At 56.7% G+C, this 15,306-nt stretch overlaps 1 protein-coding gene across 9 annotated transcripts in view; it reads right to left on the bottom strand.

Moving 5' to 3' along the window:
- KCNAB2 (potassium voltage-gated channel subfamily A regulatory beta subunit 2) overlaps positions 1-15,306 on the bottom strand; it is a 97,065-nt gene that overhangs the window by 9,911 nt on the left and 71,848 nt on the right. For 6 of the 9 annotated variants that reach the window (XM_033432792.2, XM_033432794.2, XM_049706759.1 and 3 more), the window contains 6 exons: positions 8,728-8,807; positions 6,280-6,324; positions 4,540-4,584; positions 3,678-3,721; positions 2,594-2,680; positions 1,702-1,746 (listed from right to left, as the gene is read on the bottom strand). In XM_033432792.2, the coding sequence (XP_033288683.1) occupies positions 1,702-1,746; positions 2,594-2,680; positions 3,678-3,721; positions 4,540-4,584; positions 6,280-6,324; positions 8,728-8,807 (346 nt within the window). The remainder of the gene's footprint in view (positions 1-1,701; positions 1,747-2,593; positions 2,681-3,677; positions 3,722-4,539; positions 4,585-6,279; positions 6,325-8,727; positions 8,808-15,306) is intronic. The other 3 variants (XM_004272322.3, XM_049706770.1, XM_049706747.1) reach the window with 1 other exon arrangement.

Genomic DNA, 15,306 nt, shown 5'->3' on the forward strand with positions numbered 1-15,306 from the left:
TCTGGCAGAGAGCGGCACCTCTGTTTTGGGGTGTCCCTTCCCATCCATCCTGGGTCCCTGAGTGTCCCTTTGGCTGAGGTCCCCTCTTTCAGTAGAAAGCCAAGGTAGCTGGGGCTTCTGGGGTGGTGGTCTCTGGGGGCTTGCCGAGGACCTCTGAAAAAATCACACCTTGGTTTCCACGCCTGTAGGCCAAGCCCTGTCCTCTCCTTCCTTCCAGGGTCAGGGACTGGGCTCTTCCCCGCGCATCCCAGGGAGGGGGTCTGGCAGGGAAGCGGCCCCCTCGGGCTGTCAGTGGGCCACCACTTTAACGGCCAACACTACTCGATGTGAAGAGCAGCGCTTGGTTGGAAGGTTGAGGGTCCCAGGAAGGAACCTGCCCACATCCGAACCCTGCGTCTGGGCTCCCAGCCTGGCCGTCCTTCTTGGGTTCTTTAGAAACACTCTTGGGGGGACCTGTGACCATGCGGTGTGACTGCCCAATTCTTTTCAGCCAAGGCTCAGGCCCACATGCCAGAGAGAGGGAAGCAGAGGACACCCCCGTTCGCCAGCCTGGCTTCTTTGAGCACAGCTCTCTCCTAACGCCCCTTCCATGCAGAGAGGGGAGTCCAGCGGGAGCCTGGGGGCCAGGGAGCCTGTGCGAGCCTGTCGCTGGCCTGAGAGGGAAGGGGTCCTGGGCAGTGGCAGGCTGGCCGTGGAGCCCATGCACAGGAGCGTGGCCCTTGGTCTTCTGCCCAAGCTTGGTGTCAGTGACACCAGAAACAGGGACAATTAGGGACAGCTGTCCACCTCAATATTTAATGCTGTTTTACAGAAGCAGGAGGACCAAATCCTTCCAGCTGCTGCCAAAACCCATGGCATCTCCTGCTGCGTCTCAAATAATACATGGGAGGGGTCAGGTGGCAGTGCCAGTTGGCAGGCGGGAGCCCTTTCATTGTGGACCACAGCCCAGTTCCCAGGGATACCAAGGCCTGCCCTTCGTGGGTGGGGTGGGGTCCCAGGGTCCTTTGGCTTAGGGGTGGGCAGAGACCGCTGCATGGCCAGAGGCTGCCCCGGGGCTCAGAGTTTCCCCAGCTCATGTAGGTATTTTTCAAGGAGGAAAACAACTGCATTTCAATGGTGAGCTCTGGCTGCATGGCATGGGGTGAGAGTGACAGGTGGCCCAGCCCACCCAGGGGACTGGAGCACTGCACGCCACTGGGGGCAGGGCAGCTGGTTGCTGGTGCCCTCACTTTTGGTTGAGGTGGGAGCTTAGCAAACGTGGAGAAGATAAAACCTGCCGGGGGCCAAAGTTCTGGGGTCCCCGATGCGTTTGCTCCTGTGGGAACCTGGTCTCCCCAGCCCTCTCCCAGACCATCTGGGGTCAAGGTTTCTGGTGCGGATCACAGCAACCCCCAAGTCAAGAGGAGGCCCCGCGGGTCACGGGTCATGGCAATGCAAGGCAGTGCGAGGAGGGGCATGCATGCACAGGAGTAGGGGAGGAATGAGGTGACAGCGTGGACCAGGGGGACGGCGCGGCTCTGCGCCGCTTTGCTTTTCTTCACTTGCAAGGTGTTCCCATAAGGCACTTATTTCTCCTTTGTGCATTTTATGGAGAAGTTTAGTCATGGGGGCGGGGGAAGAGAGTCGTGTAAATAAAAGCACTGTCTCATAAAATGCAGCTCAGACACAGAGGTCAGTTGTCGGGCCGAGGGTACTGTGTACCTTCTATGATGAATGTCCTTGACTTGGAGGAACTAAATGGATCCCCTGGTGATAAAAGAAAGATGGAAAGAGACCAGAGTTCACAGCTGTGGGAACGCTGAGGGGCACAGTCTGACAAAGGGCACGGGGACGGAGGCTCAAATCACTTTTCGCAGAATACTCGTTTGGATAAAAAACCAACCACACACACACGTGCACACACACACACACGTATATATACACACACACAGGTGCATGGTATATACACAAACAAATGAAGAAAAAGTAACTCGAACATAACTGAATTTTCCAAGTCCCTGAAGCAGCAAAGCACAAATGAGAAGATGCCCGAAGCAGAAAGTTGGAGGAGATAGTGGGGGCTGAGATGGCAGGAGTCAAAGAATAAACAAGCGCCTGAGAAACCAAAACCGCTTTTCAAAGCACTGCACGTCATTTTTTTCTCCTCTGAGTAACAGTTCATTCCCCAGAGCAGAAGTCCCCTAAACCCTCCCAGTAGAATGTGGGCCATGATTGAAAGGATGGAAAAGAAGGCGGCCCTTGCAGAGTCATCATACTGTGACTTTAGCTACCGCTGCACACAGCTCAAAGCCAGGATGGGCGCGGACCCAGAGCAAGGAGGGGACTCAGCCTGGAGGCGCTGGGGTGCGCATGAGGGGTCGAGCAGGGGCTGAGCTCAGGCCCGCCCCCCCGCCCCTCCCCACACGGGGAAGGCCCCACCCTCCAGACCCCCAGGCCTGGGTGCCCCGCGCGCCCTGTGGTGGTAGCATCAGAGCCTCAGGCCTGGGTGCCCCGTGGACCCTGCGGTGGTAGCATCAGAGCCTCAGGTGCAGAGCTTTCTGCTCTTTTTGGAACCGTGACACCCGGGCCGTCAGTGCTTCCGGGGAGAACGTACCTTCCATGGGCGTGTTGGGGTCTGGGCGGTTGGCAAACACCACGTCCACATACTCCAACTGCAGCCGCTCCAGGGAGGCTTTCAGACCTGGGGGAAGGAGTGGGGAAGGACTGTTACCATCTTCACAGACATTCCTGGGCCCTCGTGCGTGCATGCGTCTCAGGGAGCAATAGATGAAAGGGACAAGGCCCCTGGCACCGGGAGCTGTGGACGGCAGGGCGCATCTGTGGGCACGGGCCACCTAGGTGGAGAACAGCCATGAGAGAAGAGGGGGCATACCCAAAGGGGGTGGGGTGGAGTCCACAGGCCCAATGTCCTGTGACTGCACAGAGGGGGCCCTTCCTAGAGTGGCCCGGGAGGAACTGGGAGAGCCAGGCCACCTGACACGGAGGACAGCTGCGTCGCTCATCTATGGCACCAAAGGCCCGTGGGGCCCGAAATGCATGAGTACTTCGCAGCGGCTCAGAACAGAGCTGCAGAGTGGAAGTGCTGGGCTGTGGGACGGGGAGGGGTGGGCAGCAAGGCCTCCTAATCATTTGATTGTCAGTGGATTGACTGTATTACCTTGACGACAGTGAACGTGGGGAGATAATACAAATCAGGATGAGTGAGACATCCTGGCACCTCCACCCCAGTGCTCCGTGTGCTGAGGCCCAGGCCGTGTCTGACACACACCCTCACCTGGGTCCTTCCCAATTCCACTAACCCCAGATGTGGGCACTCTTACCACGCCCATTTTGCAGATGCTGCCACAGAGGCCTGGGGAAGTGATGTCCCTTGCTCAGGGTCACCCGGTGGGCACAGGGTCTAGCCTAGATTGAAACCCAGGCCTGTCTGTGTCTTCTCAGGGACAACACTGCCTACCCCAGGGCAGCACGGGCCCCGCCCACCCATACCCCTGTCCCCTCCCTCACGACACGGAGGGTCCACCCCATGTGAGCCTGGGTGAACCAGAGCACGGGCTGTCCCCAGGCTCTGGGCCTGTAGCATTGGTGGGGGAGGGGCACTGTGCTTTCTTCACTTTCGCATCCACGGGAAGATGCCGTGGGTTTAGGGGGCTGTGTGGAGCCAGGGCCCCCCTCACCTTCTATTATGTGCTTCCTGGAAAGGCCCCTCTCCGTCTCGGCTCTGAAAAGCAGGCGACAGCACGTGTGATATTGCGGGCGGTTTGGGGGAAAATGCTCATGACGCAGAAGTAGGTCAGCTCGTGCCACTTGTGGTCTGATTCCACTTCGGGGATAAAACCACGAGGCTATGCGGATTTGCTTGTGGAGATGACCTGGCAGAGCTGGGCCGCCTGCCCGCCACCCTGGGGTGGTGGGGCTCAGCGGGGAATGCAGGCCTCTGCTTTTCAATTTGCCCTTCTGTCTAGCTTGGAGTTTTTTCTTTTTTGGCTTGGAGTTTTTAAAAATTGAAAGCGAATCCCATTTCTAATTCCTATGAAGCCCATTTTGTCCAGCCCCAGAGAGAATATGGGGCCAGATTCCTGGAGGACGGCAGGAGTGGTCTGTGGCCCAGGAAAGGTGGAGTGATTGGGACAGTTCATGAATTTTCTGTGTTTTCCAGAAATTTTTAGGATGTTACCTTTGTAATCAGAAACAAACCAACCCACAAAAGTAAAAATAAAAATGAAACAAGGTTTGAGTACAAGGCAACTCAGACAAAGCTGCTTTTCTGGAACGTGACGTCCCTCAATAGGGATGGCACGAGCCAGGGCAGATGGCTGCACAAACGCCAGCCCACCCCCTGCTTCCGGCACCGGGAGACAGGAAACTGTGCTGCCCACGTGCTGTCCTCCAGGAGGTTCCTGAGGTCCAGGACAGACCCCGTGCAGCCTCCGTTTCCCCAGGATAACTACCCCCTCCCCACCCCCAGGGGCCTCCTAAATCAGGGGTCTCTGCAGACCTGGTCCCCGGCCAGGGGCAAGGTCTGCCCGTTGCACCTACTTTCCTCCCCAGAAGATCTTGGTGGTGATGACGAGGCTGGATCGTCTGCGGAACGAGAGAAGGAGGGGTGTTACTGGGCATGATCTCTTGGGGTCCTCCCTCCCCCCACCTTCCCCACTGTCTTCAGCTCTTACACAGGGGTCCTAAACCCTTCTCATCCTGGAGCATAGGGCGTGAAATGGGGCGCCTCTCTGCCATTTGATGTTTGGGGTGTGCCGAGCCCAGGGACCTGAGGCTCCCCATTGAGCCAGGAGACAACCCACAGATGAAACTAACCTGTGGATGCCACTAACCATGGAACTAGGGTTGGGCAGTGGGGGCTGGAGGGAGATGGAGTCTAGTGTGATGGAGCCTGGAGCCCAGAGGAGGGGGGACACTCAGGAGAGGGGAGGACACGGCTCAGGGAATAGAAGGCAGCTGCGGCTCCCTGGGGACTCCAAGGAGGTCAAGTGTAGGGGCTGGCGGCTGGATGGAGGGCTCTGGAGAGGATGGAGCGAGGCAAGGGACCAGGCTGTCTGGTTCTTCCTCTACTGGCTGAGACTGTTTCAGAAAAGCTGTGTGTGGGGCAGCCTTGGGGAGCGGCCTGTGGGACACGAGGTGGGGGGGAGGCTAGGGTGGGGCTGACCCGAGAGGCAGGCAGGTGATATTCCTGGGGGTTCGGGCTTCGGTGGCTGAAAGCCAGAGGAAAGGGTATAGAGTCAGGTCTCCCGCTGCAAATCCACAAGAGGCAGCGCTGACACCTTTGTGACTTTGCCTGGGAGGGACAGGTGGGCGGGGGTCATGATGGCCCCTCCTGGCCACATTTGACCTTGACCATTCCCATAGGAGGGTGACAGTGTCTCCTGGGGTCGTGCTTTCCTCTAGTGGGGGGTGTAGGGGGAGGACTGCTCAGGAAACAGCTCCTCAAAGCCAGGAGCTCCACAGCCGCCAGTGTGGCCTGCAGGGGCGATGACCTAACTGGAATCTATCTCCTCAAGACTTCAACTAAGATGTTATCAGGGCCCTCTCTAACAGGCGCAGTTTCCTTTTAACTGCAAAGTGAGCAGGGATACATTTTGGTATCAATTAGAGCTGAGAAGAAACAACATGGGTGGGGCAGGAGGAGGGGTGTCAGTCATCCAGGCCCCAGAGGTTGGGGGAGACTCTGAGTTTGTGCGCTAGGGGAGGGGAGGGAGAGGGGAGGGGAGGGGGAGGGGGGGGGAGGGGAGAGGCCCAGCCTTCTAACTGCTTCTGACTTTGCTGAAAATAAAAACACACAGGCCACAGGGACCCCAAAATGCAGTCAAGCGCTCAGCCTGGCCTGACTACAGGAGGGCGGGCGGGAACTCTGCTTGACACCAGACACAAGGCTCCTGACCGGCTTTCCGGGGGAGGGGGGAGCTCCCCCCCTCGCCGCGGTGCAGGCCCTGGCTCCCCGGGGTGGCCACCCACAGTGGGAGTGCTCGCACCCCTGCAGGAAGCATGGGGCCGCCTCTACTCTGGGACGCTCTCACCTTCCCAGAAAGAAAAATTCTGGAACCGCCAGGCCTTAGACAGCCTGGCTGGTGGCACAAGGGTGACGAGGCCAACCCTGGGTGCTCCACCGGAAAACAGGAAGGAACAGCCACCGGATCCTTGCCCGGGTGGTCTGCCCATCCCACCCAGGACCCCAGGGTGGTCCTCTTCCCTCCCACCAGCCTTCTCCAGCCTCTTCCCTGTGCGCGTGCGCCCTGGGGATGGAGCACAGAGCAGAGTAATTACCTCCATCCCTTCTTCTTGATGATGTTTCCTAACACCACTTCAGCCCTGCCAAGAAGACCGAGACATGGGGACTTCATTACAGGGTAACAGAAACACCAAACCTCGCCCCACCTTGACAGTCAGCCACAGGATCCCCTCTGTGAAAATGCCACTGGGGCCGGGGAGCCGGGCTGTTAATGCCCTTTGGCTCGGGAAGCTCATTCCAGAGCAAGGAGAGTGCCTGGGAGCAGCTGGGTTACTCCCCGTGGAGGTGGCCATGGGCGTGTGCCACTTGACCCAGCGATGGCCGCTCCGGCTCCCGCGGAGAAGGAAGGAGCAACGTCCTGCTGGGCAAGACCGGCAGCAGACTGTTGCCCTGGCCCGTTGGAAATTCACCGGGGAAAACGCTCGGCCACGTTACATGGGGGAAGTTTCTAGACATGTGTATTTTTTAAAAGGTAAATTATTCACCAAGGGCATCCTCTGTTTGCAGAGAGGATCAACATGTACTCAGGGCTGAATTTCCAGCCGAGTGCGTGTGTGTGTGTGTGTGTGTGTGTGTGTGTGTGTGTGTGTGTGTCCCTCTTGTTTCTTGCTTCTGAACAACAGAGAGACAGATGCCATGCTGACCACTCTCTGTTCTGCTTGGCCTCCCTCCGGACCCTGCACCAAACTCAGGCCAGCCGGGGTCACGCGTGGACCGTTCCAGCCTCGCTTGGCACTGCAGCGCTGGATTAACTTTTCAGAACTTTCTGCTTGTGGCGAAATGTTTCTGAGCAAAAAACGACAGACGGAGAACCATCCATACCCAGCTCCATTCCAATTATAACAGCGCCTGAGTCACCCGCTCAGGAATAACGGGTTCTAATTTGTGAGCTGCTTAGCATACGTTCTGAATGCTCTTCATTTGCGGTCAAGGTGCACAGATAGTCACTCAGCCCTGGGTCTCTTCCTTTTATTCCTGGGTCCCTCGGTGGTGGCACAAAAGATCAGGAAAGGAGGAAGACAGGGGAGCAGGCAATGGTCCCGGGGCTACAGGAGCTGTAGGCAACGACTCACCGGAAGCCTGTTGCTTTCGGCTGTGAATTCTCCTGGCCATGAATTTGGTAAGCCTCTGCCCAGCGGGGGCACAGAAATCCTGCAGCTCTCCGGGAAGTGCCCAAAGCATGAGAAGCAGGGGCACTCAGTAAGACAGACGCTTGGCGCTCTGGTGAGCAAGAGGGACTCGGCGTGCTGGCCCCGGCACGCCAGCCCCGGCTGTCCAGTTAAGGTGGGGGAAGTGAAGACAGTGACGCAGACAGTGTGGCTGCCGTGAAAGGGGGGTGCTGGGCCCGGACACAGGGCCATCTGGAGTTGCCTTCCTCACGCTCTCCTGGGCAGCAAAACGGAGGCAGGCGCAGGGCCAGGGAACAGGCTGGGGTGCTCGGGATGGGGGGACGCCTCTGGGCTTGGCATCTGCATTGGGCTTTTCCACCTCTGACCCTTCAGCTTAGCTCATCTGTCTGGAAAGCATTTCGCTCTGATGGAAAGCAGCTGCCGGTTTGGAGGGGTGGGGAGGGAGCTGTGGCATCAGGAGGACAGAGGGCTGCTGACAGGGTCTGGAGGAGATTTGGGGGTCCCAGTGGAGGCCCTCGGGGCTGTCAGATCATCAGAGCAGGACTTGAGCAAAGTCCCAGCTGGGGTCCTGATTCTCGGTACCCTAGGCCCCATCGAGAGCTGCAGGTAATATTACCCGGAGCCTGCGAGGCAGGTGCTGGCCCTGCGGCCACAGTGCACGGGCGGTGGGCCAGGCTGAGCAGCCCAGCTGATGGGAACTTGGCTTGCCCCAGGCAGCAGGGGGCCAGAGGGAGGACAAAGAGAGAGCCAACAAATGATTTCACAAACAAAAGCTGACTTTTGGAAACCCGATGCAGGAGAGTGGATGATTTGATTACAGCCAGTCTTTAAAACTGAAGCCAGCAGCCCTGGCTGAAGAGGGCTTTTACATAATTGAGTAGGAAAATTCACTGCCAAGATGGGAAGAGCAGCTCCCTGCAGCGCTCAGCTCAGCAGACCCTGCTCTCCCCCGCTCCTGAGATGCCCTGCATTCCCTGCAGCCCTAATTGCACCATTAAGATGTGAAAATATCAGGCATGTGGGGCTGCCTGCACTTCGCGGGCGCGGCAGGAGAGCCCCCTGGACTACAGCTTAATCACGGCTCTCCCCCAACGCAGCATCTTTGGCACCAGAAGGGCTGTGGTCATCTTGCTGCTTGAACACACGGGAGTTTAGCAAGTGGCCAAATGCTCTGTGATTCTGGCCCCGTGAAAACACCACCTCCCCACGCCGTTTACAGTTTAGAAAAGCAGGCAGAGTGGGAGGTGCAAACCCTCTGGGGAGTAAGAGCCCCTGGAGCAACAGAAGCTCCGGCTCTTCCCGGGGAAGCTGTGGTTGGCCTGCACGCTTCTTCCCGTGAAAAAAGGCACGTACTTGCCCGCCGCGTAGACTTCTGCGGTATCGAAGAGGTTGATGCCATTGTCGTAGGCCAAGGTCATTAGCTGCTCTGCCATCTGAAACGAGAAAACCGGGGCTCTCGCAGGCGGCACCATCTTGCCAGCCCAGGGGGAGGGCCCGGAGGCTCCAGAGCACAGCCTCGTGGCCTGGGAAGACCCCCCGGGTGCCAAGGCGGCCCTGTCCCCGCCGCAGGACAGGCCTGGACGCAGCTCAGTCACAAACCCATAGAGAAGAAAGAAGACAGAATGAATGCAGAAACAACCTCCGGACTGTGAATTTCTTGTGAGCAGGGACCCCACCTATTAGGTCATCTCAGGGCTTAGCACCTGTGCTGAGTTGAATCGTGTCCCCCAAATTCATATCCACCCAGAACCTCAGAATGTGACCTTATTTGGCAGTGGGGTTTTTGCAGATGTAATTAGTTAAGATGAGGTCATACTGCTTTAGGGTGAGTCCTACATCCAACATGAGTGGTGTCCTTATAAGAATAGACACAGACACACGGGGAAGAGGCCATGTGAAGATGGAGGCAAAGGTCAGGTAATGAGCCTGCAATCCAAGGAATGCCAAGGACTGCCGGCCGGCAGCAGAGCTGGGAGACAGGAACAGAACTCCTTCAGAGCCCCGGAGGCAGCGCGGCCCTGCGGACACCTTGATTTTGGACTTCCGGCCTCCAGAACTGCGACAGAATAAACTTCTGTTGTTTTATGCCACCCAGTCTTTGCGCTGGCCGTCCTGGGAAACGAACACAGCCCACAACAGCAGCGTGATAAACCTTGGCAGAATAAATCCTCTTCAAAAGCTATGGCTAGAATGTGCCCGTGATGCTGTGTCCCTCTGAATTCTTCCCAGCAACGGCAGGAGGGGGAAATTACTGTTTGCAGGTGGAAAAACTGCTATCCTCAGCTAGCCCTCTGGCCTTGGCCCTGCTTCTCCGGTGCCTTGCAGACCGGAGTGGATGAACGGCAACCGATGGGCAGTCGGGGCGAGGATCCGAGGCAGCCTGCCTGCAGTCGACAGCCTCCTCCAAGCTGCAGTGGGCAATGAACTCTGCTGGCCCGCTGGGCAGTGCAGGCGTCCGTCCGAGCAGGGGTCACAGATGCAAACTCCCCCACCAGCCACTTCTCGAAGCTCAGCTCAGAGCCCCAAGCCTCCCTCCCAGTAGCTAGCCCAGGGTGCGGTGAGTAATACTTAACCCTCAAAAACTGCACGACAGAAAGCTAGCCAGCTAGGTGCAGCTTCTAGGAGCTTCTCCCAATACCAAACGCAGAAGCCCCACCGGCCAGGCAGGTAAGGAGAGGGAGGCTGGTGCCTGGTGAGGGTTTAGTGGGGTGGAAGGGGGCTCAAACACTGCCGGGCGTGACCAAATCCTTTTATTTTTCAAGAGAAGCCGGAAATCCAGGATATCGGGGAGCGGGGTAAGTTCCGATTTTCAAACGTTGGCAATGAACCCCAAAGGTTTCAGGTGATGAGCAGGCCAAAGCTAATGCCCGTCAGTCAGCTGCTGTCTTCCGACGAGGAAAACTCATTGGTGGAGGAGTTTTCTGGATCCATCTGCAGGGCGGACTGGCTCCTCTCCTTCCTCTGCCTCAAGCGTAACAATGTAGCAGGAGCTCCCCTGCGTCCTCCTTGGGGTCCTCCCTCCCTCCCTCCTCCTTTCTTTGCCTCCAGAGCTGCAGGCACACCAGGCTCCTTCCCTGGTTACCCGCTTTCATCCTCACTTTTCCAGGAGGTGTCCCACCAGGCCGCCGGAGCTCTGCCCAGGAGAGGGCCGTGTGCTGGGCCCCGCAGGTTACACAGATGGTTTAGGCGTGCACGCTGTCTCCTGGGAGGGTTCTGAGCGAGGAGACCCAGGGCCAGGGCTTTTATTTTCATGTTTCAGACGCACACATATCTTCTTCTGTGCCCACTGCGCTCACAGGGAGGGTGCCACGCTGCATCTGTGCCCACTGCGCTCACAGGGAGGGTGCCACGCTGCATCTGTGCCCACTGCGCTCACGGGGAGGGTGCCACGCTGCATCTGTGCCCACTGCGCTCACAGGGAGGGTGCCACGCTGCATCTGTGCCCACTGCGCTCACGGGGAGGGTGCCACGCTGCATCTGTGCCCACTGCGCTCACGGGGAGGGTGCCACGCTGCATCTGTGCCCACTGCGCTCACGGGGAGGGTGCCACGCTGCATCTGTGCCCACTGCGCTCACGGGGAGGGTGCCACGCTGCATCTGTGCCCACTGCGCTCACAGGGAGGGTGCCACGCTGCATCTGTGCCCACTGCGCTCACAGGGAGGGTGCCACGCTGCATCTGTGCCCACTGCGCTCACAGGGAGGGTGCCACGCTGCATCTGTGCCCACTGCGCTCACAGGGAGGGTGCCACGCTGCAGGTGCTCTTTTGCATTTTGCTTTTATCACTTACAACACATCCTGGAAATAGACCCATAGCAGTTCGTGGAGATCTTCTTCATTCCTTCAAAACTTGTTTTTAAAAATCAGGGTAAAATATACATAAAATTTACCCTTTTTTTTTTTTTTTTTTTTTTTTTGCGGTACGCGGGCCTCTCACTGCTGTGGCCTCTCCCGGTGCGGAGCACAGGCTCCGGACGCGCAGGCTCAGCAGCCGTGGCTCACGGGCCCAGCCGCTCCACGGCATGTGGGATCTTCCCGGACCGGGGCACGGACCCGTGTCCCCTGCATCGGCAGGCGGACTCTCAACCACTGCGCCACCAGGGAAGCCCAAAATTTACCATTTTAAACTTTTTTTTTTTGCTGCGCCACGCAGCATCTTAGTTCCCCAACCAGGGATGGGACGCGTGCCCCCTGCAGTGGAAGTGCCCAGCCTCGATTGCTGGACCGCCAGGGAAGTCCTCTAACCATTTTTAAGTGTACACTTCAATGGCATTAAGTAGATTCACACTGCTGTGCAACCAGCCCCACCGTCCATCTCCAGAACCTTTTCATCGTCCCACACTGAAATTCCATCCCCATTAAACATGAACTCCCCCTCCCCTCCCCCCGGCCCCTGGCCCCCACCCTCCTACTCTCACTCTCTGTGATTCTGGCTCCTCTAAGTGCCTCCCATGGGGGGGATCATACAGTCTTTGTCCTTCTGTGATTGGCTGACTTAGATGCCCTGAAGCTTCATCCGTGGTATAATGTGGCAGAGTTTACGGGGCTGGGTTTTGAAGGGTGGTTAGGAGTTTGTCAGGCAGGCAGGAGGAGGGCAGGTGGAGTAGGGGGCGTGGCGGGCAGTAGGGCTGGTGTGTGCCGAGGAGCGCAGCCTGCTGTACCTGCTGCACCTGTGGTCTTGCCCGTCCTGTGCTCAGGTCAAACACCTGGCCACCCTCCACTTGGCTTTCTCTCAATCCAGTATCAAAACCTTTAGCCAGTCGTATCAGCTCCCGCTTGCAAACGGATCTGGAATCTGACCGCTCCTGCCTACCTCCAACTGGGCCCATCTGGTCCAAACTGGAGCATCCCTCGGCTGAGTTTTTGCGGTAGCCCCATAACTCTCTCTGCCTCTGTCTGTGCCCCTGCCACCCCTGCTAGGCAGACTGTGGTCCACAGACCAGCAGCATCAGCATCAGAGATGCAAAATCCCAGGCTCCGCCCCAGACCTGCCTCATCAGGTCTGCCCCAGCAGATCTCCGGGGACTCGTGCACACAATACAGTCTGAGAAGCACCTCCACCGGCCATCCGCAGTGCAGCAGCCAGACTGAGACTAGTAAGACCTAAGTCAGGGCAACCTTCCTCTTTGCTAGAATCCTCCAGTGGCTTCCATGCCACGAAGGGTCAAAGCCAAAGTCCCCACCAGATCTGCTCCCTCACCTCTGACCCCATCTCTTGACACCCCTCCCACCATGGCCTCACGCAGGTGGGCACACACCTGTCCCCTTGGGCTGGAACGCTGTTTCTCTGGATCACCAGGTGGCTCACTCCCTCACCCCCACCTTCCTGCATCGTCCTGTGTAAACCTGGCGCCAACACCGCAGTCCTTCTTTCTCTGTTTTCCTATTCTCTGTGGTTGACTAAATAGTGGTTCCCCAAAGATATCAGGTCCCTGGAACCTGTGAATGTTACCTTAGGTAGAAAAAGGGACTTTGGAGACTTGATTAAATTAAAGGAGATTCTCCTGGATAAGCTAAGTGGGCCCTAAATGCCACCACAGGTGTCCTTACATGAGGGAGGTGGTGGGAGATTTGACACTGACAGGGGACAGGGACGTGACCACAGAGGCAGAGGCTGGGGTGATGTGGCCACGAGCCGAGGACTGCAGGCAGCCCCCAGACACTGGAAGAGGCAGGAAGTATCCTCCCCTGGAGCCTCCACCGGAAGCGTGGCCCTGCTGACACCTTAATTTCAGCCCAGTGATACTGATTTTGGACATCTGGCCTCGAGAACCGTGAGAGAATAAATGTCTGTTGTTCTAAAGCACACAGCTGGTGGTAATTTGTTTTAACAGCCACAGGAAAGGAATGCACTCTCCATCGCATGTTTAACCTTCGGACATAAGATGTGCTTATGATCTGTGATCTGTCCCCCTCTCCAGACAGAGAGCAGCCCGAGGGCGGGGACCTGGAGCTCGGCGGGTGCTCAGCCGGCATGAGCTGAATGGAGGAAGAAAGAAAGACATGAACACAATCCTAAGTACACCCAGGACAGTGCCTGGGTGACTATGGACAGAAAGAGAATTGGGGAATCCGGGAATTTTCAGATTTTCTGATTTTTGGACTGCTATGATTTGGGTGTAATTCCTCTTCCAGGTTTTTCTGTGACTATATGCTTTTTCCCTGCAACACGGCAACTCTGACATACACACGACTGTCTCTGCTGTTTTCCGTGCTCTCTCATCATGGTTCTGTCCCCTTGTCAGTCATCAAAACATGACTTCTAAAGACTTCTGCTCTGTGGGTGCATCCTGCATTATGTAATGGAGCTTCTATTTGGTGACTTTTCAGTTATTTCCAATGTCAAGAGTCCCAGAGGCTGGAGGCAGAAGGAACCTCAGATGACATGTGGGCCACCTCCTGTCACCCCCACCCAGGGGACAGGGAGGCCATCCTGCCCCCCCACGGTTCCCCGGAGCTGAGAGCTGGCAGTAGGCTCTGAAGCACAGAGCCCAGGTAGGATCCCTCTTCATCCCTCTCCAGGTGTGACCTTGGGCACCTGCTCAGTCTTGAGGCTCTGCTTCCACGGAATGGATAATAAAACACCTACCTCCTTGGGTTGAAAGAGGATTGAGAGCCATGATAAATGTAAAGTTTAGCTGCTATTCTTATTGAATTCTTATCGCCCAGCCTGCTGGGAACACGTGCCCCAGGGGCAGTTTTCCACCTGAGCAGCTGTGTGAGGTCACAGAAAGGGCACTGAACTAGAGTTTGGAAAGCTGATTCTGTCCGGGGCAGCTCTGGTACTTGGCCACGTGATCTGAGGTTTACTAACACCGTCTGCTCCCCGTGTCCCTGCCCAGCCCACAGAAGCCTCCCTCCCTGGGACGACAACCCACAGATATTTGCAGATGCTGCTGTGACCCCATAGGACCGGGGATGGCAAGCCTTTTCTGTAAAGGGCCAGAGGGTACATATTTTAGGCTTTGCGGATGGTCTCTGTGGCAACTACTCCACTCTGCCCTCATAGCATGAGAGCAGCCACAGACCATATGTAAACAAACTGGTGTGGCTGCCTGCCAATAAAACTTTATTTACAAAAACGGGCTGTGGAATTCATAGAGGCAGAGAGTGGATGAGAGGTTACCTGGGGCTGGGGGGTTATTGCTTAATGGGTGCAGAGTTTCTGTTTGGGGTGAAGAAAAATGCTGGAAATAGACTGTGGTGATGGTTGCACCGCAAAGTTAACGTACTTCATGCCGCTGAACTGTATATTTAAAAAATGGTTAACATGGTACATTTTATGTTATGCTTATTTGAACCACAAGAAAAGTGGTTAAAATGGCAAATTTTACATTTCATATATTTAAGAAGAAAGAAAAAACAAAACAAAAAAACCAGGCTGGGGACCAGATGTGGCCGCCAGGCCATCACTTACTCACATTTCCTCAGTCCTGCGGGGGAACGCCACTCTGCCATAGTAAACCCACCAGTTCCTTGTTTCTGTGTCTCTCTGGCATCTGGGCGTGGCATCCGGCACACAGGAGGTAACTCTAAAAACAGGACTCTGTGTCTGGATTCTGTGGCATGCCAAACGCCTTCCTTTGGACATGATGTTTGCAAGGAACACAGTGTTCCAGGTGGGGTCACCCAGCTGGAGTGGGGTCCCAGCCTGCGCCGCTCTGGGCTTGGGCAGCACACGTGTTTCTCTGCAGCCCAGGAGGGTCCTTGCTTCCTGTGGCGCCAACGCCGCTGGTGCAGACCAGGCAGCCAGCTAAAGGATGAAATCCAGGCATTCTTCCTCTGAACCGCGGAGAGGTGGGGCCCTCAGACTTGATGTGTTGATTGTTTGGGACACTAACTGTAGGGTTTAATAGGAAAATTCCGCTGGCTCTTACACTCAATCATTTTCACCCGCCAGGACCTTTTAGAACCCCGAATCTGTCATGTATTG

This window comes from Orcinus orca, chromosome 1, assembly GCF_937001465.1.
Source record: "Orcinus orca chromosome 1, mOrcOrc1.1, whole genome shotgun sequence".
NCBI classification, from domain to species: domain Eukaryota; kingdom Metazoa; phylum Chordata; class Mammalia; order Artiodactyla; family Delphinidae; genus Orcinus; species Orcinus orca.